Below are 24,871 nucleotides of genomic sequence, written 5' to 3' on the forward strand. Positions count from 1 at the left end.
TTGGCATACAGCTACCTGATTTGTTTTGGGGGTATCACATGGGGGTATCACAACTGTTGTAACAAAATAAATGGTTGTTCACCAGAGTTGTGCTCTGGTCCCTGTCTCAAAAAAAGTCCTATCAAAGAACTGTTGATCATTTGCTATGATTTTCCTTGTTGGTCATTCATTGTGTTTGAATTGCAGTCAAATTTGTGAGAACTTAGAAACTTTTTGCCCTTAGTGCTACCTGTGGTCAGAAATCCTTTCTGTGATGCTTCCTGGTGTCTAAACTTCCAGAAACGAAACATGTATAAACAGTTTTTGAGATTCTTGCTACATCTCAAATAAACATGGACACTGTGTTGCAACATGTTCCAACTGGTGCAACTGTGTTGCATCTATTTTCCTTTAAGTTGTTAGAAGCTTTCTCAAGCAGGCTTCCTGCTTTAGATCTCCTTAAAATAATTTTAGTAATCAGTTAGGTATTAGGTTGGGCTGCCCAGACCTAGGCATGTGGTGCATTAGGGTTTGGTAAGCCCAACAGGGTTGATCTTTCACCCTGGGAGAGAGCCACTGAATTCTCAGCTGCTGAAAGGTGTGAGGAGCCTGTGTAGTTATAGGTATAGTATATAGGTATTTGAACCTCATCCTTATATCAGTATTATTATTATTTTTCTTTTCCTAAAGAAGCTGAACTTGGGGTTGGACATTTAAATTCCTTTTTAACATGGTGACTCTCATTTTGCATTTAGATCTTTAACACCACGGTTCACCAATGTCGGATTTAACACCATAATAGTAGACTAGGATGAGATTCAGAGGATTTGGACTTCAGCGTGAGTTCAGCCGAACAGTAATTCAGATATCTTAAGGGTTTATGCCTCTTGTAGGAGATGCTGGAAAAAGACCAGTTGGAATCGGTTTAAAAAACTGAATGCAAAGAAGTGAAAGCAACACAGTAATTTGGAACCCATTAGGTTAATCCATTTTTAATTTCGATATCCTTGTCTTAATGAAAAGAACTGGCATGTATCAACTTACAGGAAATAGCCTCATAAAACTGAAATCTTATTAGACCCTTTTGATAAACATTGCATTCCAGCCCACCAGTCATATGTTTTTGCATACTTGGAAATTGAGCTTTACACCACTTTAACAATATCAAGAGAACTCTCAAGTTTCAAAGTAATAAAAAAGAAGGAAAATCTGTTTTGTCTGTGTTCATCCATGAGAAGTTCTCCTACAAACCAGGCAGCTGCCAACATCATGCAGGCAGGTACCCTCAAAAAAAAGAAGTGTACGGATTTGTCACCTCACTGCCACTAAAATTCACATCCTCATCTGCACAAATTGCCTATCGCTGCTTCCTCTTCACAGCAGCCAGAATAACTTCTGTGAGGTGCCACGTTAGTATGTTTGAGCGTGTCTGTACACCCGTAGACTCGATACGGGTTAAGATCAGAGCTTGCTTACGCTGTGTGGCCTTACAGCTATTGCCTGAGTTCCGTCTGTGGCAGGATGGGCAGGGGGCTTCTGGAGCTATGTGAACCCTCCCAAGATTTCCAGCAGCAAAATGCTCTGTAGTTTCCTACTCTACTTTGAAATTAGTTCCAGTTTTTCTGCTAAGGAACAGTGTGCTTCTGCCAGCTTGCTTTTTGAAATCTTTCCTGCTTTCCTTTACAGCCTGTGCTTTTATTTATAGGCATTCCTGTATCGCTCACTGCTGTGCTGCCTTCCCTCTTTTATGGCAGCCTTTTGAGAGAAACTTGCAACGAAGTTCCCCTTTTGGCTCTTTCAGCATTCAGCTGTAGGAAAAAGCGAGGCGCCTAAATCTGGAAACAGCCGCTCTTAGGGAGCGTGTGATGAAGAGAGTGAGATCTGGGAGGAAAATGACACCCTTCCTCTTGCAAGGCAGAGGACAACTGCTGTAAAAATAGAACTTACCCAAGTTGACGTAGGAAGCTTTTATGCTTTATTGTTGCAATAATTAATAGAGTAACTCAGCACCTATTGCCAGCCTTATGGGTTTATTTACTTTGAAATTTGTGACAATCTTTTAATTTTGGAAATAGCTCGTAAATTATTTGTGTAACATTGCAATGAAAAGAATAGAAGCTTGGGCTACCCAGTGTCCTCCTGTGAAGACTCCTGTGTTCAGTTTTAGAGCGACTGTTTTGTAACTTAATTTTGGTTTTCCCTTGTTTGTTCATCTTTTGCCCCCACCCTGGTGGAGTTCTTCGCTCAGCAATTTAACCACAGATTGAACATGACAGTTGCCAAATTTGGAATGTTCTGCACAAAATCATATTTGATTGTACAGTATAATGGCATAGGCAAGAAAGGTTGAAAGTGCAGACCTCACAGCTTTGTGCCTCTCGCAGGACCTTAGTCTGGCTTTGAGCTTTAGCAGGAATCTAGCTGAGAAATCTCCAGTATAGATGAGAATGGTCAGATGAATGGACCCAGCTTTAAATTAGATGTGTGTAACAAAGTATTCTCTGCTGCCTGCTTTTGGGATGTTTATTTTATGTTGCTTACTGTTACTTTGCTTCCTAGAGTTCCCCAGGCTTGGGAGAGACAAAGCTATAAAGGCAGAGCTTAAATGTGAGCCCTTTGCACATCTCTTAAGCTAAGGTCATTTCCTTCTGAGCATTTGTAGCAATAATTAAATCTTCACTGCAACACTTTAAGACCTTAAAATCACAGGAGGCTTGGCTTTTTATTAATGAACAAGCAGAAAATCAGGTCCCAGATCTGCTTCTTGGGAGCAGGTTTCATTGCTGAACATGATTCCATGAGAAGAGGCGTTGCTTTGTGGAGAAACTTCTAATCAGCGGATTTTATTTCTTTGTTTTTTCGTTCCTTCCCAGAGATTTTTGGAGTATCCTTCAGCTGGTTTTATATTAGCATGATCCTAGTTGGTAATTGTGGTGAGTGCATCTAGGTGTGATGTCAGCACATGTGACAGCCCAGCCTGTCTGTAGGCTCTAGTCTCAGAACACAAACAGATCTGCTGCAGCCCTTTGTATTTCTCTTTCCCCATTAGTGGAGGAAGGAAAGATTGATAGAACTCAGACCTGTGTTCATAGGTGCACCAGAATCCAGGTGCAACCTTTGTCAGAACTAGGCCTCCCTTCTAAATCTGTATCTGTGTTTGCCCTGACTCCGCTCTGTCCCACCCCAAAACCAAGATCTGGCTGACTTCCTGCCGCAAAGTATTTTCTCTGCTGCTCAGAATTACATGACACATTTCAATTATGGGCATTCACCAATTATTTTTTTTTTCTTTTTGGTTGCATAGAAATGGTAAATTTTCCCATTTGTTAGCATGTTTTTAAATAACTAGCATATTTCTAAAGTGACAGTTTGAGGCCAAACAAGAAGGGACAAAGTAGAGTTGGTTTTTTGTTTGTTTTTCGGTTTTTAACTTCCAATTGGAAATGTTAAGTAGTTGAAAAAAAAAAATTCACACATATTTTACATCGTTGGCCGCTATTCTGCGTTTTCCTTTTCTGGACTATGATTTGGAAATACATAAATACATTGCAGCGGGGAAGTGATTGTAGTTTATTGCTTAGCTGTTGCAAGCTGTCTCTTAGCAGGCTTTCCTCCCTGCTTCTCAGGTAGTCAGGATTATCTCAGGATGGTTCTACCTGGTACAGCATTTGTTCACTTTATACTTTATACTATGCTCATATCATTGTAGCAGCCAGTATTCCACGTGTTTCTGGAAGTGCTGCTGCCTTCCAACTGCATTCAGGTATCTTGTTAGTTTTATGGTTCTTTTTCTTTTGCTGACATGGCTCCTGATAAAGCCTGCTGTTAGTGAGCCTGGAGTCAGGCCCTCTGCCATCACTCTGAGACTGGAAGCAATTCCTGATAGCGTGAGCAGGCCTGCACGTCAGATTCCACTCCAGCCCTCATTCATCTTCTTCACAATGCCACAAAGAAGGGAGTGAGTGAACTCTGCATCTCACATCCAAGTGTCTGCTTCGGCTGCGGGAAGGAAGGCAGTCATCTTGGCACAAATGCACATTGAGGGAAGTAAAAATGCTTTCGGGTGAAGCTGTGAGCTCTGAGGGCCAGAAGAGTCTCGGGCAGGAGAGGGAGAGCACATGTTCTCAAAAGATGTTTTGCTGGTATGCTGTTGCTTGGCAGTAGCAGCTGCAGTGTGTGCTGTGGGGATCTGGGCTGCAGGGCAGCACCCAGTACTGATCTGTTTTTTTCTTAAGGGCCTTTTCTTAAGCTCTGCAATTCATGTCATGCTAGAAGTACACATCTTACAGAGGAGAGTGTTGAGAGAGAGGGGGGCTAGAACTCTCTTCTCTGTAGTTGTGTCTTTTAAAGATGTGGCTACTACCAATTATACAGTGTGTAAATACCAGTTTTCATTTAACTTTAATTGTGTGTGGAAAAGTCTGTTAGGATCATGCTGGTAAATTCCTGCTGATGTTGATCTGATTTAACATCTCTCTGCATTACACATTGTGAATCAGTCTGGTCAGTTCTGTGAATCAAATATTGCCTTTTGTTACTGAGTTGAAACACATTGAAATGAGTAATCATTATATGAGACAATTGCTTTTGTAAAATTTTTCAATGCAGGGGAGTATTATTTTCTCCTTCAGTTTCTAGAATTGTAAGCAATTTTAAGGACACATAATAACAAAATTTAATACTTTAGCATTCTCTATCATTTTGCATTTGGACCGTGACCATTGCAGCCTGTAAGATCTGTTCTAATTGCTATCAAACTGTTCAACTCTCTCCTGAACTCAAAGGAAAACTGTCACAGAAACTTTTCTTTGGTGGGGGGAGGAGGGAACGGACAAATATTTGAAATGAGCATATAAACAGGAGGGAGAACAAGGTTTATGAGGGTGGACAGTGATAGGACAAGGGGGAATGGTTTTAAACTGAGACAGGGGAGGTTCAGGTTAGAGATTAGGAAGAAGATTTTCACACAGAGGGTGGTGACGCACTGGAACAGGTTGCTCAAGGAGGTTGTGGATGCCCCATCCCTGGAGGCATTCAAGGCCAGGCTGCATGTGTCTCTGGGCAGTCTGTTCTGGTGGTTGGCAATGCTGCACATAGCAGGGGGGTTGAAACTGGATGATCATTGTGGTCCTTTTCATCCCAGACCATTCTATGATTCTATGAATATGTTTCACTGTATGTATTCACTGAATACTGAATGGTGCCCATGTCCTTATTCTGCTGCCTGTGAGTACTTCATGCAGGAGTACCTGGCAGCCTGCTGAACCTGCTTAGAGAGCAGCAGGGAGTTGACATTGCAGGGGCACAGGGAGACATGGGCAGTGATCTGCACCATGAGGGCATGCTCTCTCTGCTAGGCTGCTTGGTAAGTCTGGAGAGGAAAACTACCACCAGGTTGTGGCTCATTTCCCTCTGTAGTTTTTTAGATGAGGCTGATGAATTTAGACAATTCATAAATTCCAGAGTGGCTGCAATCATGTTTTCAAGAAGCTCATTCTTAACAAATAAATATATTGCTTAAGTTTACTCCTGAGTGATTTGCCTGAGCAACTTACTGCCAAGTAATTTACCTCAGAAGTCATACTTCCTTCACCACCATGTATTTCAGATGCAGAGCGTCTCGTCCCAAGAGATCCATAATCTGTGGGAATTTGTAGTCACAAAAGCAAGAGCTGCACTTTTTGCTTTTGAATTCTTATTAGTATTTCCTTTTTAGAGATGCAAACGCTGCTTCAGAGACATCTGCCTTGGGCCCTGTGTGCTCAACACGGGACTGACTGATTCCTTTCTTTGTGTAGATGATTGAGAATTTAATTATTGATAAAAATCAGAGCGGAAGAAATATATGATGTTGGATTATACTACTTCTGTAAGATTAGTAAAGATGTTTTGCTAGCTGATACAGGTAAACATTTGAAATACCATTGTTTTCTTTTACAGTGGTGTATAACTGCAGGAAAATTATTTTTCCCTCACTTAGATGGAAGAGCAGCTAATTTGTGGTAGTATAGCACTGAAAATATACACATGGTACATTCACGTGCATAGGCAAATGTATTTACAATTGTTGATGACATGGTTTGATTTCTAATGCTGTATGCCTGGTATGCCTGCTTTGTTTTCCTACTGTGTTTTTTATACATCTCAATAACGGGGAAAAAAAAGCTTTTGTTTTTTAAGTGATAACCAAAATTAAACAACTAGTAGAAGAAAAATGCCAAATTAATACATATAGGATAGGAATAGGTCAACTTATCAGGTTCATAGTCAATTGCCCTCATTTATACTTTCCTGGTCCTATTCTTTTATATTCTTTTAGCACCAATACCCAGACAGTCTGGTTCTGGGAACAGTGTCAACCCTTCAGGGTTGTCAGGAGAAGGGTCGTTGTTGTCAGTAGGAGCTGAAACTGCTTAGGCTGTTCGAGTGGCTACCTCTAGCAGAACTATCATGCTCAGATGTTAAAGTTTCCTTGCGTATGGTGGGATTTCTTTTCTTGTTGCCAGTAATTTCCATCTTGAAAGGAAAAAAAAAAAAAAAAAAAAAAAAGCCAAACCAACAAAACAAAAAATGAGTCCAAACTGCAGATAATAAATATTGAAGGTGGGCTGATCAGTGCAATCAAGACAAATGTTGTGTTTTATACAAATAATTCACTAGCTTGTATTTATGTAGAGATACTTCTTTATGTTTCTTTGTATCAGTTCTCACCTGTTCTGCTTCATGTGAATGAATAAATGGTTATCTAGGAAACTGTAATTAAGCAATTGGAAACTGGGTCCAGGATAAAGAATGGAATTTTTTTGTAATTGTGAAAGAATAAGTAAACGGCAGAGAATATCCTTCACTGTATTTTGCTTGTTTTTTTTTATTTGTCACATTTTAAAACAGATTTTAAGACGCTGTGATTGGATGGGCTGGAAAATGTCTATTTTGGACTGCTTGCAAATTAAATCTAATAAAGTCAAAAAAAATTAGCCAAAAAGATATTGGTGATTAGTTGATGGCATTCCTTAAGTAGCTCTGTCTGAACTTAAAACACTGTAAATAATTACTTTTGTATTTAAGGTGTTATACATGACATTTGGAAAACAGTACTACAAGACAATTTGAGAACAAATTAGATCAGAAGGAAGAAGAAGCTAAAGGGAAAGACTTCAATCTGCATTCATTATTTATTCTTATATTCTGAGAATATGATAGATGCCAAATATGGGCCTTTAATCAAATAATGATTAAAATATTCAGATCTCACCTACATACTAAGATGCACTGACCCAAATTTTATCTGTCCAAGGGGCAAACCCTATAGTTTGCGCAGCTGATGGAACCGCTCTGTTCCTACCCCCTGCTGTAATTGATTTGAACAAAGATCCATTGTTTATTTTTGTCACTTTTTTGTTTTGAAAAGTTCCTGTGTCTGCTGCTCATACAATGTTTTAAGATAAACAAGGCGATCCTTTTCATTTATCTGTCTTTTTCTTCTTTGTAGCTATCTGCCAGGCCACCTGAACAAATCAACTGCTTCACAAGGTCCTCAAATAAACACATCTTTTAGTACATGTAACTGAAGTTAACTGGACAGAGGCAAACGAAACTCATTCTTCTCCATTTTATCTTTTTTTGTAGTTAATCTGCTGGATTCAAAAACAATTCAAGGGGAGCTGGGCTGGATCTCCTACCCATCACATGGGGTGAGTTCACTAGACTGTGAAATGGAAAAGCGCTGCTACAGACCAATGTGCTATTTAACCATTGTTTCCTCTTCAGAGGACACTGTGCAATAGCTGTGGTTCTTTGGGGCTTCAAAAATAGTCTGCTCTAAACCTGAAGTATATTGTTTAGAAAGTTATGGAGCCTTTTCTCTAGAATATATTATCATGCTGCATATAATCCCCACAAAGAGCTTCTTGGAGAAAGTGACAGCAAAAAGTGCACTGAACAACAACAATAACAAAAACCACACCTGTGTTTAAGCATTGTTCCTGCTCCTATTGCAATGCATATTTTAAAAAGTACCACAGAACTGTTTCATAATAGTGCTTTGATGATTTTCTCAGATGGAAATGGTGGAAGGCTGAATAATAAGCATGTGATATGAGTACTCATTTGTTAAAATCTGTGCTGAATTTTTCAGGTACTGTTATTTATTAGTTAGAATCTTATCAAATAATTGTTTAAATCATATTCTTGAGGGTTTCTTTTTGCTTACTGTATGGGAATGGTTGAGTCATGGCCTGAACCTCTGATTGATCACCTGAGGCAAGCACTGTGTGAGCCCTGGGAGCACAGGTGGAGGTAATTCAGTGGTGTGACTGGAGGGTGTGGAGCCTGGCTGCACCTCTCCTAGATCCCATTTAAGGGCTGACTGCTACTGGGATGGTTTTCTTGTTGAAGATTGGCCCCTTGGGAGGTGTGGTTTTTTTTTTTTTTTTTTTTTTTTTTTTTTTTTTTGTGTGTGTGTGTGAGCCATGTACTTTGATTATCTCTTTCTACTGCAATAAGTGCTTAAGGCACTTACTGTGAAAGTGGGGCAAGTCTCTTCTTACTGCTGACGGAACAAGGGGAAATGGCCTCAAGTTACACCAAGGTAAGTTTAGGTTGGATGTTAGGAAAAACTTCTTTACAGACAGGGTAGTCAATAGGTTCCCCAGAGAGGTGGCTGAGTCACCATCTCTGGATGTGTTTAAGAGCCGTTTGGATGTGGTGCTTAGAGATCTGATTTAGCAGAGGGTTGTTAGAGTTAGGGTACTATGGTTTGGTTGTGGTTGGACTTGATGATCTTTGAGGTCTTTTCCAACCTGAGTAATTCTATGAATAATCCTTCTAGTTATGCAACCTTTAAAATAGCAGCCTAACCACACCACTCTGCTAATTGTGTATTTGTTGATTGTACATTTACCTTGTATCCAGATTTAATGAAATTGTGCATTCTGTCTGGGTTAATGCAGTCTTAAATCATCTGTGCTTTATTGTTTGCTAATGCTGTTATTTGAAGACCACATTTTCCACCATTTTTTGCCAGCTTGAAATCAGTGCATAGATGTCTGGTAGCATTGTTATTTGGTCACTCCTCAACTTACTGTGTTGCTGTGGAATGTATGTGCATTCTGGTGTGTAGGAAAAAACCATTATTCTTTCTTTCTACATCGCACAATGCAGATATGAGACTCCCAAGTTCCTGCATGTTGTCTCTTGACCAAAATACCCACCTGGTAGGCTGAAGCTTCCCTCACCTTTGGAAAAGGCTGTGCTTTCAAGCCTTCTGTGGAAGACTGTGCTCTAAGACCTGCAGCTCTTTCTGCTCTATGGCTTGTCCAGCCCTGCACATGGTGGTGCTTTGGTTTCTTCCTTTTCTGCTAGTCTTCTTTTAGTCCTATATCTTTAAATGACTCCTAGAAGCTTTTCTGTATCTTTCTGCCTATGTCTCCTACCCTACAAATACACCTCTATCAGAGCATACTACTGTTTGTAAGTCTTCTGGAAATAGGGTTCCTATATTGTTTCCAGTCATGATGAGGATGGAAGTTTCTAGCTATAAATCCACTAGTTGCTTTTTAAGTTCTCACTGTTGGCAGTTATTTACTCATTTGCACATCTGTAGGATGTAGCATTCACTTTTTGATTCTTCTGTGGCTTTGGGTAAGCTGTTACTTTGCTTGTATTGCTTTTACAGATATCAATGATAACAGTACTTCTGCATGTCTGCCTTACAGGATTCAGTTGTAAAATTAAAGTAGTGCCTTCTTGATATTAATTATTGTTCAGGTGTCTAGCAGTGCTGAAGGATTGAGTCTTGGTCTACTGTCTGAGTTTATACATGGATCTCTCGCTGTGTCTCTGAACGAATTGTTCCATTCTCATGGGGAAGAGGGTTCAAGTTTCTTTCTAGTGGCTGTTCCTGCTGATTTTTCCCAACAAGAAACATTTATAAACAGGATGTCCAAGAGGGAACTCTCCAACAATTTCAGGCTCCACAGTTTATCAACCTTTTTTGTCTTTTTTTTTTTTTTTTGAGCCTGTTTTTGTTCCATACTCAGCTGTCCTGCCCTCCTGTGCTGTGCTTTTCTGCTCTGTTCATCTTGCAGCTGTGCAGATCTACTGCTCTGTTCCCTGCAGCTGTGCCTCTCTTGCCTTGAATGCCTAAAGCAGTTGGTAGGGAATGAGGTATCTTGAGGGCTATAAGAAAAACAGATGTGCTGCATTACCCCATCAGAAAGAGCCTCCAGATCTCTCAAAACAATTTAATGCAAACTCTGCAAGTTTGTGTCAGGTAAATCTAGCAAAACTTGTCCATCTGTGGATGCTGATCCTACTTACTGTAATGTCCACATACACTGAAGCCAAACTAAATAATGGATTTTTACTGTTGTCCTTAGAAGGTAGTGAAATTCCTTGTTAAAAATCACATAGTAAATTAATGTAAATCATGTATTGCGAGTGTTTTTGTAAAAGAACTAAGGCTCTGAGCTGTACCCTTCAAAGTACTGTGAAATTCTCAGATCACCTACTGAAACATCAGTGTGAAGTATGAAAATACCAACATGTACTTTATTGAATATCCTATTCAAATATTTCTGTGAAATGGTGACAACTTGAGCGTCATATGAAAGAAGGATCTTTTCTTTTTACAGCCTATTATTTATAGTCAATTAATTAAACCTGGTAAATATGGCTGCATCTGTCTCTGAGCTAACTAAAATATGAACTTAAACTTTAGCGGAAAAACATTATAATAAAGATGTCACATCATACTGAAAGATTGCTGATAGCATAGTGGTGATTTACTGGGTAAAGCTAATAGAGAGCTACACTTGAGGCTGTGATTCACAAATGAGTGTACTGGTGCTGTGCCAATTCTTCTTCAGTGTGCAGCAGCATTCTCATCTGAAGTCATCAATGTCAATGTACGGAGGAGCATGACTTACAGAAATTTTATAAAAATAATTTATCTGAAGTGTTTAATAAGACTGTTAGAAGGCTAGTTGTTTTATTGGATCTTTACATGATATTGATTCATTTTTTGGCAAAATGATCCAAGCTGGTTGGTTGTCGTTTTTAGCATTCAATGGCTATTCTTTTTTCTTTTAAGTCTGACTTGGGCATATATAATAATAGCTTCCCAGAAATTCCTGAATATTCATGTTAAGATTTATAGCTCATTTGTATTCAACGATTTCTGTGTCCCACATAAGAACCCTCTGGCGGCAGTGTTTTAGACTATGGTTAGTAATATCACCCCATAAGAATGTGATCTCTCCTTGAATCATCCCATGCAGCCACAGCCTTGGCATCAGGAACACTGATCTGGTCAAGCTCATTAAAATCTCTTAAGTACAAAACACCATCCTGTCCAGATAGCAAGCAACTGAATTAAAAATATAATAGTTGATTTGCTGATGTTTGAGCTTGATTGGCAGCAGCCACAAGGCCCATATCCTCTGCTACCATCTTCAGCACCTGCCTAGGCAACCTTTTTGTAATGCCAATCAGTCAAATACCAGCTCGGTTTCTATAGGTTTCATTAAAGGGGAGAGAAAGAAGAGCTACTTAGTCTGTGCAGAGTATATTATTGATATGCTGATTAAGCATAAAGAAAGTGATCATTAACTGCAATTCACGTAAATTACAGCAGCACAGATGTGGGGGTTGGGAGGATGAAAAAGCAAGTCACTTTAATAATGTACAATAGACATGTGATGGATAATTCATACAGGACAAAAAGAGTAGAGTCTAAATCCTATTCTGCATATTCATGTGAGTAGTTGTATTGGTTTCAGTGTGTTTTCTTTTTTTTTCTTCTAGTAAGAAAGATGTTTCTAATTTGAAACATTTCTAAATTGAAACATTGAACTAATTTAGTTCTGTGTTCTTTGGGAAGTTTGGAAAATTATCTCTGTCATAACAACAGTGCATTGTTTTACAGTCACCCAAGTTCTGACATGATCTTTACATGTTTCTTGCACATACTGATAGACTTGATAGTTCTTGGGTCCTCTTTTGGGTAGTTGGTTGAAAAGTAAAAGAAGAAATCCTGTTTATCTTGAGAAAAAAGAAGAGTTCTGGTGTTTGTTATAATGTAATCGATAATGGTTTAAAAAACAAAACAAACCCCCATTAATCCCAATTGTTGTTCTGTATACAAGCAGTAAATTGTGGGCAAAACTAAAAAATACTGGTTGGGAAACAGAGCTGTAGCCTTTGATCTTTGGGGATCTTTTTAGGTCCTGAAGTTTTTTTTGGACTCATCTGACATGAGAGCTAGGCATGTTCATTACCATAAACTCTGGGGCGCATACTTTAGCTGCTGTCTGTACACTGAAGTGCTTTCAAAATCTGTTGTGAATAATTCACATTTTCTTGGTGCTCACTCTCATAATCACTTGGACAAGGCAAGTCGTTGCTCTCAATAATGGAAACTTTATTAAGTATTAGCGGAGAAGCGGATAACGTTCCCTGTTTCTATAATAATAGTTTGTGTTGTGTGAGGAAGGCCAGAACATGCATTATGGAGCTTGATTGAGAGTTTTTCCATGAACCAAAATTGGTTTAGAATCAAAATTCTTGAGTACAAATGAGGAAAACATCTCCTTTCTTATATTTCAAAAGCCTGAGAGTAGTTTGTCGTGTTAGACTTTGCCTGCCCACAAAAGTGAGTCTTAGAGGCTGCATTTGTTCTGGTTGCAGTAATCTGCTAACATGTGGCACTGTAAAATCTTCTGGATTTTTTTTTTTTTTTTTTTTTTGTGGGATGTCATGGATGCTGTGACTGAAGAAAAGTCTGAATAAATAAATACTTGGGTACTGCTTGTGACTAGATGAAGTAGAGAAGAACTTGGGCATAATGACATTTTGACTGTGATTAAGGTATGCTCAGATAAACTGCATTCAGTAGTCAGTTATTTTGGCCATTGGGAACAGAAAGTTTTCCATTTATTTGACATAAATTTTCAAGATTAAGTATTTCCATGAGTACTGGAAATAATGTTTTCCTGCAGCTTTATGCCCTGCGGTTAATTGTGTCCCTGTGATTGAAGGTTTTCTTGCAGTGGGTCCTTAATACCATTAGGTTTCCTGGTACAATGCTGCAGCCTACCCAAGAACTTGGACATGCAGAATGTTTCTCTGACCTTACAAAGTCCTTCGTTTGCATGCCGCAGCAGATTTAAGGACAGCTTAACCTTCCGTTGCATTTGAAACTAGCCAGGAAATGCAGAAATTTATGAGCACGTCCTAAATTTGATTTTCTTTTAATTCTGATCGACATCTTTGTATTTTTCTTTTGTCTGAGATGTGAATCTTATCTTGTCAGCTTCTAAATGATACTGTATTTTAAGTGGAGGATGTTACCAAACTTACCAGATGGTTCTGAAAATGTGTTTCAACGTGAAACAAACTATATCAAACAATTGGTAGGAGACAGAAGATTGAAATTGAAAAATAGTCGTATAGAATAAAAACTGAAGTGCTTGTTTTTCAAAATGAAAGCAGGCATGTTATTCTATTACATTTTCCCTACTCATTAGCAGTGGTATTTCCTTAGTACTTCTGTTAACATTCCGTTACAAACAGGGTTTATACATGTTTTGCCCGAGGTCTGGTCTCCTTACAGCTTTATGTATTTCCTACTGTCACTCTGCCTTTCAGAACTTGTGTATCAGGTCTGAAATTTAAGCAGACTATTTTGATGATTGAAAGTCAAACTAAACCACAGGGGATTCTGTTTCTGTGAATCGTGGACTTTGTTTCATTTTCCTCTGAAAAGCTGATTGGAAAAAATAAATGCTTTCAGTTAATAGACACTGATTTTTATTTTTATTTTTTTTTTTTAACTGAAATATCTGCTTTTAGAGCACATGGGAAGTATGTTCCTTTCATTTTATTCTCCTTCAAAATAATGTGTTTTAAGAAATGATCACTTGTAGTGTAGTTTTCATAAACCCTTCCTTACACCTTCTGTTTTCTGTAGTCAAACATGTTTTCTCCTTTGTCGACATTCTGTTTTGTTTTCCTATTGGAATAAGACTGCTTAAATATATATTCATAAATATATATTCATAAATACTATGTGAATTATTTTGCTTTTCAGAGAGACTTTTAAAAAATCTTCCTGTTTTGAACTAAAAAATCTATTAATTCTGATTTGGAGCCTAACTCAGCCTGTGGATGCTTCCTTTACACTCAGTCTGAACATGTGAGAGGGAGTATTGGTGCTGTGTTTTTTTCCCCTTTCTCACAGTAATTAATGTTAGTGATTTAAAGCTACAAGAGATGCAAGATGATTACTTTCATTATATGAATGCTGTTAAACTGGTGCCACATTTATTACTCCTGCTTTCTGAATATAATGTGAATGTTTTGATGCCTACAGAAACAGAACACGAGTGTTCATCGATGCGTATTTTGGCTGCATTTTAGCTTGCTTTGACTTTTGTTTGATTTGTGCTCTATATCCAGCTGGTTTCACTAAGAATGCATTTAAAAGGGGAGCTTTAATGCAAAAATGTAGGTGGAATTGGCTGAACATATGAGGGAAACACTTTTAAAAAGTTTGAGAACCCAATGTTAGCTCAAAATTATGACTTCTGTGCGGTCAGTTGTTAGTCCTTGTTACAGGAGAAATGCTGCTTAAAAATACAGTGCACAGAATATCCTTTAGATGTGTTGATTTGATAACTGCATCCTATAGTCCGGTCACTTGAAAAATCCAGCATGATCATAACAATTCTGTGCTTCAGCACAGTAAGTGCAAATGTTGTTCTATTCTTATGGGTGATAATTACTGAGGAGAAAACCCCACATATTTGCTTCATCAGTCATCTTACCGATGGCTGCTGAAGGTTCAGCATCAGTTTTCTGTGGTGTTAAATTGAAAAGAAAGAAGAGCAGGTTTTGACGTCTGTTCTGAAATTTAAATAAAGATCTCACTAGAATTGGGAGCTGCAGATTTTCCAGTTCCCCCTTTTTAGCATTCCAAGCTCAGAACCGACATTACTCCCCTCGTGGGCAGTGTTATTTCTGTCTGCCCCAGCGGCATAAATGGGCCACATGTGAGCAGCTCTCTGACGGTCTGGTCACCATTAGCTATTTTTCCCTTTTTGCTTTGCTTGGATGTACTTGCCTAAAGCAAAGTGCATTAATTATCATGGAACGTTGCACTGTTTATCAGTGCAGTTGATTTTGTGACAGTGCTTTCACTTTCTCAGACCGATTCTCTGTTAGCAGCCCCAGACACCCCTCGGCTCAGCAGGCGGCGCTGTGTGGTGCGGCGCGGCCCCGGCGGTGGTCGCGGTACTGCCCTTCTTATTGTCTCCGGGTAGGACAAGTGGGCTATGTGGCAGTGCTTGCAGTAGTCGAGAGGCTTTGGAGCAGAAGCTGTTTGTGATGGAATGCGTGTCATGTCCTTGCGTTCTGCTTTTCATCCGCGTTTGAGCTCTGTGAAGGGTACACCGGGGTTAAGGGCTTTTTGAACTGTGTGTAGATACAATCTTAGGCATAATATGGTGATGAAATGCGTGAGTTCTACTCGGTGAGTTTTGGTCCTTTTGTTTGAGGGTTAGTTTTCCCTTCTTACCTTGATGTCTCCCACACCAGAACTGTGTTTTCAGCTGCAGAGGCCTGACAGATTAATTAAGACATGCGAGCTGTCTGCTGGCACGTGCCTGTGTGGGCTGCTGTGTGCTTTGTGTGTGCCGGGCAATGACGAGCGGTCAGTATTGCCCTTCCTCAGGGGGCTGATGCCTGTTGTTTAGGCTGCAGGCAGCAGAATGGTGCAATTCAGGGTTACTTTTTGCTTGGGATTTTTTTTTTTTTTTTTTGAGCTTTCATATTGAAATATGTCTCAGTTTTGGAGCTGTTGATTGTTAGAAATCAGGAGCTGTTATTTGGTACAGTTTCAAGGAGGCTCTTTAGCCCTGCAGGACCATTGTTAACGTTATTGCCAATATCAGCTTTGGCTTTATGTAGTGGACTCCATTGAAGCCTCTGGTGAAACTGCTACAGATCTTGCACACAGCTGGTCACAGTACTGTGTTGTCTTGGTGTGGAAACAATTCTGCCTGATACCTGTCTGCAGTTTTCAAGACACAATTTGTAGCCATTTTCTCTTCTTACACCATCTGCCACAACTAGGAGAGCTTTGCTGTGTTAAGTCCCATTCAAGATGCTGCAGTCTGCAATTACATCATCGTGCAGCTTTTCTCTTTACAAGACCAAACGAGTCCCTCTTCCTCACCTCTTGTGTTTTTTTCCCCTAACTCTATGAGTATTAGTCATCATACTATGCTTGTCTGCACGGTACCTTTCTTATCTGGAATAGATGAGGATTTGAAAAGCCCCTGTGAGGATAGCAGAGAAAATGTGAAAATGGTATGAAGTAGGATGTAGGTATCTTGTCTGTGTGCACATTAGGTGTCTCAGTCTAGAAGCAATTCACAAACTATTGCTTGTATTTTACATACCCTTTTCCACCCAGATAACTGACAAGAAATTGCTTCTGGACAAGTTAAGATTTCTTAGGAAGAAAAGGTGAGAGCATGGTGTAACTTAAGTCTCCACAGCTCCTAGAAATGAGAAGTCTTGCCTATACTAGTTTGTTTTCCAAAACCTCTTGTGAGGAGAATTTTGTCTAGAACCTGTGTGTTTTCTAAGGCTTTTATTTTTTAGTCTTATTAACTTTTTCCATAATAGCCAAGAATTTTAAGCTTGTATTTTCTGCCCAAAAAGGAGATTTTATTTGCTTATGATTGAGTGGCAGGAGCTTTTTTTATGGGCCATACCTTTTTTTATTCGAGTAGTTATTGTTTGTTAAAAAAAACAAATGCACATTTCCTGAGGGTGAACAAGGCTTGAAAAAAAAGAGAGATGAGGTAATCATGGAAGCTAAACTGAAATGAAAGTGATAACTCTGGGTAGAATGACATTAAACAGTCATAGCATATATGGAGAGAGGTGTTAGGTGTGAGGGCGAGTGAAGAATCTAGACTAGAATCTGTAGAAAACAGCTCACATTTAAACTGCCCGCGGAGCTGTTCCTTGCTGCCTTCTATCTGAAAGATGTGGAGATTCTTCCTCATGTGACAGTAGGGAATAAAGATGCCACAAAAACCTTTGGCTTCTGCTGAAGGGAGAGATTTTGGGTTAACTCCTAGCATCCCCTCTGACTCGTACCTTCATACTGCAGTGATGCTTGTGCCTGCCTGTTGACTTTTCAGAGTTTTGCTTATACAAACATTTGTGTAAATATTTGCTACGAGTTCAAATGAACAGGATTCTTGCTTTTCCGCTTTTCGCAGAATGTGAAACTAAAATCCCAACCAGAACTTCAGAAGTTAATTTTCTTGGTGGCTGTGCAGTTTCATCCATAATGTGCATTGCATTCCATCAAACTTACGAGATGTGTAACCTGGCAAAGCAAACACTGCTACTGGAACTTGAGCGTTTATATTCCCTGATATCCTTGTGTTACCTGTTTAACTTTCGCTAATACTTTTGTGACACTTTATTAATAAATGTAACGTGTCCATGACAGTAATTTAATTTTACTCTGAAACCTGGTAATAAATGTTTGAACTGTAGAGCATTTATGTAGAAGTGTTTTAGCCTGAAGAAATGTTTAGAGGAGAAGCTGAGCTGTGCTTTTCCCGCTGGCGCTGTAATTTAGCAATGTATATTCAGAAGTAAATGGTTTTCAGATTAGAACATCCTCTTACAATGAAACCATCCAGAGGCATGAACATTAAAAAGATCGGTAGAACAGTACTGCCTAGATGAAGGACAGATGGGTGGTGAAGTAGTCAGTGCACAAAATGAACATGCCGCCCTCGTGGAAGCTTAACTGCATGTCTGGTTTGCCAGGACCATATGACTTCTGCATAATTTTGTCTTGTAGACTGGAAATTGACCCATATAACCAAAAAGGAGGTATTAGCTTTAAAAAGGCAGGGAGTATGGAACTGTGTGGGCTAACAACTGTTCCCGAATCTTGGTAAGAACCAGTTACTGACTCTTCCATTCAAATACTGTTTAAGAGAAAGTTGTGAATCGTCTTTCTCATGCTGTGGCAGAAGTTTGTATTGTGGATTACCCTAATTCTGAGACCCTGAGAAGTTTGTGGTTTTTTTAAAGCATCAGTGAATAAAATGGAAGCTGAAACTGAGAAAATTCTGGAAATAAAACGTAAATGGAAGTGTTGGTGTTCCTAAGATTTCAAGGAAAATTGTAATACGTGGTATGCTTAAACTTGAAAATTCAGTTGTATATGATTGTACTAGTGCAGTGTCTTGATTTAGAAGGTGGAGGGCAGCATTGAACTCATAGAGCTAACTTGTTAAAGCACTTATTATTAGAGATGCAAATTGAAACATCTGCAATTCATATTTATCTTGAAGAGTGGTGACTTTGAGGACTGAGCAAAGAAGATGTGGTTTTACTTGACTAGGAGTAGTGTTTTAATGAGTAGAATGGCAGATCTCCATGCAGGCAGTGAAAAAGAGTAGACTTCTGTTGTTAAGCATATAATCTGTTTAAATTTATGCTTTTTTAAAAACTCAGGGAACTCAACAGAAGGGTAAGGAAGCATCTGAACTGAAGGTATGCCCTCAGATTCTTTTGCACTGACTTATATGCAGCCGTTTGCATTGTTATGTCTACCATTGTATTCTATGCTACATGTATTTCATTATTTCTGGCATGTTTGGAAGTGACTTTTTAAAAAACCATATGCATTTTAACTGGTGCATGTTAGAGTTATTTACAAACACTGGTCAAATGTGATGTGTGTTTGTTTAACCTAGTTTACTAGCTGAGTTAAAGGCAGAACTGTGACCAAATATAAACGTGTTTTGGCATGGCCACTTGCAATGTGTCTTATAGAAAACAAATTCATTTAGTAAGAAGGACACTGTTTTTTGGTTTTTTTTTTTTTGCTTGTTTGTTTTTTTCCAAATTAGTTGTGCCTTGTTTGGAAAACTGATTTAAATGTACAGAATCAAATCTTGTTTTTGCATTCTTTTGTAACTCAGGTTTTGAGTTAAAGCCTTGTATGTCATTTTCCTTTTTATTTGCTTTCTCAGTTTCCATAAAAGGTACTCATCCAGTAAGGATGAAGAAAACAGAAAAACAGTTACTTACAGTTTCTATTCCTTTTAATTAAAACAGAAAAACAAAAATGGGGAGGAAAGACAAAACTGCAAGTGATAGCATTCCATTCAGTTTTTTGCACTTAAGCTTCCCTATTCTTCCATTACAAAAACAGACAATTTTTCTCTCCATATTTCTCGCCAGCAAAAGTTTTGATCTGTCTGCTTTGCTATCTTGTTACAAGTGTCCACGTTTTATCTGTAGTGTGGAAGCAGTTTGAGGAATACAGTTAAATGCCAGGCCTGCAGTCCCTTGACATCCTCATGGGGACAATGTAGAGTTTTTCTCTATCATTCTGAGGACTGGAGGAAGAATTTTAGTGATATTGTCCAATAGCCATCCTGTTAGGGTACAAACATTTTTGAGTTGATTTGGTGACAACTTTCTGTCATAGCTTTACCTGACTTGAAATCATCTTAGAAGGTCTTGTAAAAGGTCATCAGTGCAGGGATGTTTGCTGAATGTGGTGCTACTTGTGCATCTCTGGAACACATGCATGTGTACACAGATGCACACTCACATATGCTATATGGCTAAAACCAATAGAAAATGTATAATAATAAGGACTAATTACGCAGTTATCGTGTTATAATTGAATCCTGTCACATTTAGCTTGATCTATTAAGAAAATGGCAGTTCTGATAAAAAAATGTATTTTTTTTTCCCCCTCATCCAACCCCAATAACTTGCGAAGACTGTTCCTGATTTCAGACGCATTTGATGAAGTGGAGGTGGACATATATCTGATATATTTTACTCCTATGTATGTCATGTGAGAAGAACTTGTTTTGAGCAGTCCTACTCAAGCTATACTGCGCTTTGTTAACCATTTCAATGTCTACAAAAGGGACAGACATTGTGAGTGTCGTATTCTGGAAAAGCCTTTTAATAAAGCTCTGCATCTCTAAACATAGTTGGGCGAGCACCAGATTTAAAGAAAATAATAACATGTAAGGTTTCTAATTCTTCATACGTGTAGAAACTGCTTATTTTAGTAAACTTCCCCTTTTCTCTGGGTTTTGAGGTGTGGTATGTAAAGGGCAATGGCAAGTGATAGCATTCTACACAATTCGTACATCTCACTGCTTGAAACTGTGGTACTTGACTTGAATTTTAAAAGCTTTAGAAGCATGTGTATGCTTGAAAGTCATTTCTTATATTCCTAGCAATTAAAATCCTTCTGAGAATCTCAGGCATGTGATTCTGCATTTCAGAGAGAAGCACTTCAGGGATGTGTGTACATTTTTACTATGTTTCACTGAAACGTAATTCTGCATCCTAGTCAAACAAAAAAATGTTGTAAGAAATCCCTTCATTGGGTATTAACAACATTTGAAAGTTACACACAAACAACTTCTGCAGTATCTGCAATTAATGATACAGGAGAAAGTGATACTGGAGTAAAATTCTGGAAGTTGTGGTGGAAAGTGCCCAGAGGCTTCTTGATATGTTGTATACCTAACAGAAGACTTGTTACGTTAAAGATGATAAGATGATGTTAGGTGGTCTTTGCTCCATGGCTTCACAAGGAACATTAGAACTATTTGGACAGCTGACATAGTTAACTTCCAATCTATATGATTTTGACAATGTGGAATAGTTGAATGGGTTTACATAGAAAAATGAAAGAGGAATAGTGAAAAGGATGTTTGAATAGTGACCCAGATAAATTGCCTGAACTTGGTTCTATAGTACGTGACAGAATGGCTTTTATCATAGCAAGTCCATCACACTGGAGAAAGTTCAGGCTGCATAGAGCTCTGGGGTCTGTAGTGCCTTGGTTGAAGTAGTTAACCTATCTGTGAAGGCATTTTAGTCACAGAAATTATGTTGGATTTACATTGTAACTAAGAGTAAAATGTGCAAGGAATGTGCCTGCACCAGTTACAGAATCATGGAGTGGTTTGGATTAGAAGGGACCCTTAATATCATCTTGTTCCAACCTCCCTACTATAGACAGGGACACCTCCCTCTAAACCTGGTTGCTCAAAGCCCCCTGATTGTTCCAGCCCGGTCTAGAATTCCTCCAGGGGAGGGGGGCGGGGGAGGAGGGGCATCCACAGTCTCTCTGGGTAACCTGTTCCACTTTCTTACCACCTTCACAATAAAGAATTTATTTCTAATATCTAGTTTAAATCTACCCTCTTCCAGTTTAAAGCAGTTTCCCTTTCTCATGTCACTAATCCTTCTTGTATTGAGAACTGGATGCAGTACTCCAAGTGGGGTCTCCTGAGAGCAGAGTAGAGGGGCAGAATTGCCTCCCTTGACCTGCTGGTCATGCTTCTCTTGATGCAAAACAGTATATGGTTGGCCTTCTGGGATGCAAGTGATCATTGCTAGCTCATGTTAAATATTTCATGATCTGACACCCCAAATCCTTCTCGTCAGGGCTTCTCTCAAGCCATTTTCTGCTCAACCTGTATCTGTGTTTGGGATTGGCCTGACTCTAGTGTGCAAGACCTTGCACTTTGCCTTGTTAAACTTCATAAAGTTGGTATGGGCCCAGCTCTCAAGCTTGTTCAGGTTCCTCTGGCTGACATCCCTTTCTTCTAGCTCCTCTACTGCACCATTCAGCTTGGTATCATCAGCAAACTTGCTGAGGCTGCACTTGATCCTACTTTGTGTTGCCTACATAGGAGGACCTGCTCCATGGTCTTGCCAGGCAGAGGTGAGACTAGTTGGCCTGTGGTTCCCTGGACCTTCTTTTTTTCCCTCCTTGAAAATGGGAGTTATGTTTCCCTTTTTCCAGTCAGTGGGAAAACATGACTGAATCTAGATAATGTAGTCTTTCCCCTCCCCCGACCTATACCATCCTAGGTACGAGTAATGTTTTGTAAACACAGTGAACTAAAATTAATATGAACTGTTATAATTCAACAGCACATTCTGTGACATGACATTCAGTGGGCAGAAATCGTAGCTGGAAAGGATAGAGGTAAAGTAAGTGTCTGAAGGGTAATCTTTGGTTCAGAACAACTATTAAATGCCTTTGCTGTGAAGTGGAAGTGAATACAGGATTGCATTGAGCAGTCACCACTAGACAGTGTGAGCAGACACTGGGAGCCTGGGGAGTTTATAAAATAGTTAATAGTGATGTTAGAATGACAAGAAAATAAGAATGCTGAAAGCTCAAAATAAGGAATGAGGGTATGTTGTATCTGAGAGAGAATGGGCGAAGAAGAAGGTAGTGAAATAGCTTAATTTAATTAAAATGGAATTTGCATAAAATGAAAATACCACTTTCAATGTCCACAAATACATAGAAGTGTGTAAACTAATAGTGGTGCAAAAAAGATCATGTTGGCCTGTCTGAATGGTTTACTTCTAGCTTGTTTGGGTGACCCTTGTCATTTTGTACATGGAGAGGAATAGGATTGATAAGATGGAAAACATTAGCTACCAATGTAATGTTACAAATGTTACTCAGAAGATGAAACCAATGTGAAGTGGAGCCAAAGAGAGTAAATTCAGGAAGAGGGGGGGGAAGGCAAAACAATGCATCCATTTTTGTGGACGGTGGAAAAAATAAAAAAGTGGAAAGAAAAAGAAAGGAAGGCATGATAATATGTCACCGCATGAAATATTTGGGTTCAGAACAAACGTCAGGCTCCAAGCTGAAGAAAACAGAGCATTTGCATTTGTCTGTGCAGTCTTATTTTAAAATATATAGCTATGCATGAGCAACCTATAAACTGAGAAAGGGAGCCCATATGGCTTACAGCTTTTTCCCGCTGTTTGTTAAACCAGTAGAATAGAATCCAAGTGTGCTTCATGCCCTGTGGTCTTTCTAGCAACACAGTCCTTTCTCTCCAAAGAGCTGTCTGTGCTCCTGTGGTCCCAAAAGGTGGAAGTGACCAATGAGCTGCTCAGGGAGCAGAGTATCCTTCTGAAACAACCTCCTGGGATTCTTCCAGAAGCTGTAGGCAGCCTCATGTTTTACTATCATGGTGTTACTCTGGATAGTTTCTGAATCCTGGCTGGACCTGAAATAGAGTAACTGAGGGATGAGATCGGAGTGGTGGAGACTATGGGAGGGAGTCAAGAAGGTAGGTGGGCAGCTGCTGGATCCTGTTGAGTAATGCCGGGCCCAAATTTAAACTGCCCTTGTGACATCCGCGTGAATTTTAATTCCATTGATAAAGTATGAACTTAGAATCTCCTCTGATTTTTAAGATTCAGTGTTGTTAAAACAGGCTGTGTTGCTCTGTTTTCTTCATTTCTTTTTCTTTTCGTGCTGTTCCAAACCAGAGGTTTTGCTGAGAATTCTGTCTCTTTTTTTCTTTATTTCATCTGCTCTGTTCCAAAGCTTAGCATTTATATTAATTGGTTGAAAAAGTAGAGAATGCTGGTCAAAAGTTTTACAATTTGTGGCAAAATTATGGTAGTTATGTTGTTAAAGGCATAGACAAATAGTATAAACTCTCATGCTTTGTTTCCTTTTCCTATGAAGGTCATATACACAGCAGATAGCTTTATAGTCACTCATGTGCTGACCCTTTTGCCTGATGAAGTGGTTGAAAACATGCATAATTGATGTGCAAAGTTGCATACAGTCAATACTGTGCGCACCTTTTCTGTTTATAAACACGCATACTTATGGCATAGCCTTATAGTGCATACTTGTTATCTGTGAGCTGCACACATTTTGACAGTTTTGGTTTATAATGAGTTTGTATAATGAATTAATTTTCAGGTGCTTTCAGTCATAGTTTCACAGATAGATTGTTTCTAGAATGCTGCAGAGAAAACCCTAAAAGAAAAATACTTAATTAAATGTCATGTATATGCTGTGAAAATTAATTTTTTTTGCCCAAATTGTCTCTGAGAGAGACAAAAAGATGATATAGTCACAGTTGTAAAAGGGCTGAATGTCAGATTGTGAAATAGAGCATGTATGTGTGCAGTGTAATACGTATTACAATTATCCATCCATACAGGAAGTAGCTATGGAAAATCAGTCTTTTGGCATTTTTAGAGTAGTTTCTAACAGTCTTTTTTCTTTGTTTATGAGAAGGCTTTTCTTTGAATCTACAGAAGAAATACAAAGCATTCTGTTAACATAAAATGTGCTATGTCTCCTTTCCCTATGGATCTGTCAAAAGCAACTGTATCTCTTTTGGAGGGCTCCTGAAATCCAGCGGTACGAACGCAGGTCTTAGTAGCAGGTCAGAGAGCTTGGTAAATATTAGTCTGGTCCTCACACTTAAAAACATTGTGTTCGCTTGCATTCTTCTGGATGCAAGATTTTTCCAGCCTTTCCATTTCTCTTTGTATGTTTTTATTTGTTTTTTTTATTCAGACTTCCAACTGAATTGCATGACATTTCTTAGCTACCTTGTGTATTTTGACATGCTGAAACTCCCAGTAGCTCATTTTCATCATTGTTCCACCAACTCAGCTTGTACTGCTAGTAGGAAAGGCTGCTGGGAGCAAAGGCCTCCATACACTTGTAAGGAAGCAATAAGAACAGAAAGGGCAAAGTGAGAACTGGGGATACAGGAGGAAGCACGTGTGCAGTTTAACAGCATGTTGGCTGCCTTTTAGGGGAATTTGCAAGAACAGTATTAATATCTGGGTGCTGTGGGAGTTATGTGTCTGCATGTTTTTACTTTCTAAGGTGACAGTGGTACATACTTGTGAGAGAGATTTACCTATTCATTAAAAATTGTTTTCGGGTATAAACCTGAATGAATTTAGTTGCATCATGGATACTAAAGTTTTTTTTCTCTCTCTCTCATCTTATTTGTTTTCT

General features: G+C 39.0%; 1 protein-coding gene across 2 annotated transcripts in view; it reads left to right on the plus strand.

Annotated features, from left to right (window-relative positions):
• EPHA3 (EPH receptor A3) overlaps nt 1-24,871 on the plus strand; it is a 211,175-nt gene that overhangs the window by 8,307 nt on the left and 177,997 nt on the right. For both annotated transcript variants that reach the window (XM_015878647.1, XM_015878656.2), the window contains exon 2: nt 7,609-7,673. In XM_015878647.1, coding sequence (XP_015734133.1) covers nt 7,609-7,673 — 65 coding nt within the window. The remainder of the gene's footprint in view (nt 1-7,608; nt 7,674-24,871) is intronic.

Source organism: Coturnix japonica, chromosome 1 (assembly GCF_001577835.2).
Source record: "Coturnix japonica isolate 7356 chromosome 1, Coturnix japonica 2.1, whole genome shotgun sequence".
NCBI classification, from domain to species: domain Eukaryota; kingdom Metazoa; phylum Chordata; class Aves; order Galliformes; family Phasianidae; genus Coturnix; species Coturnix japonica.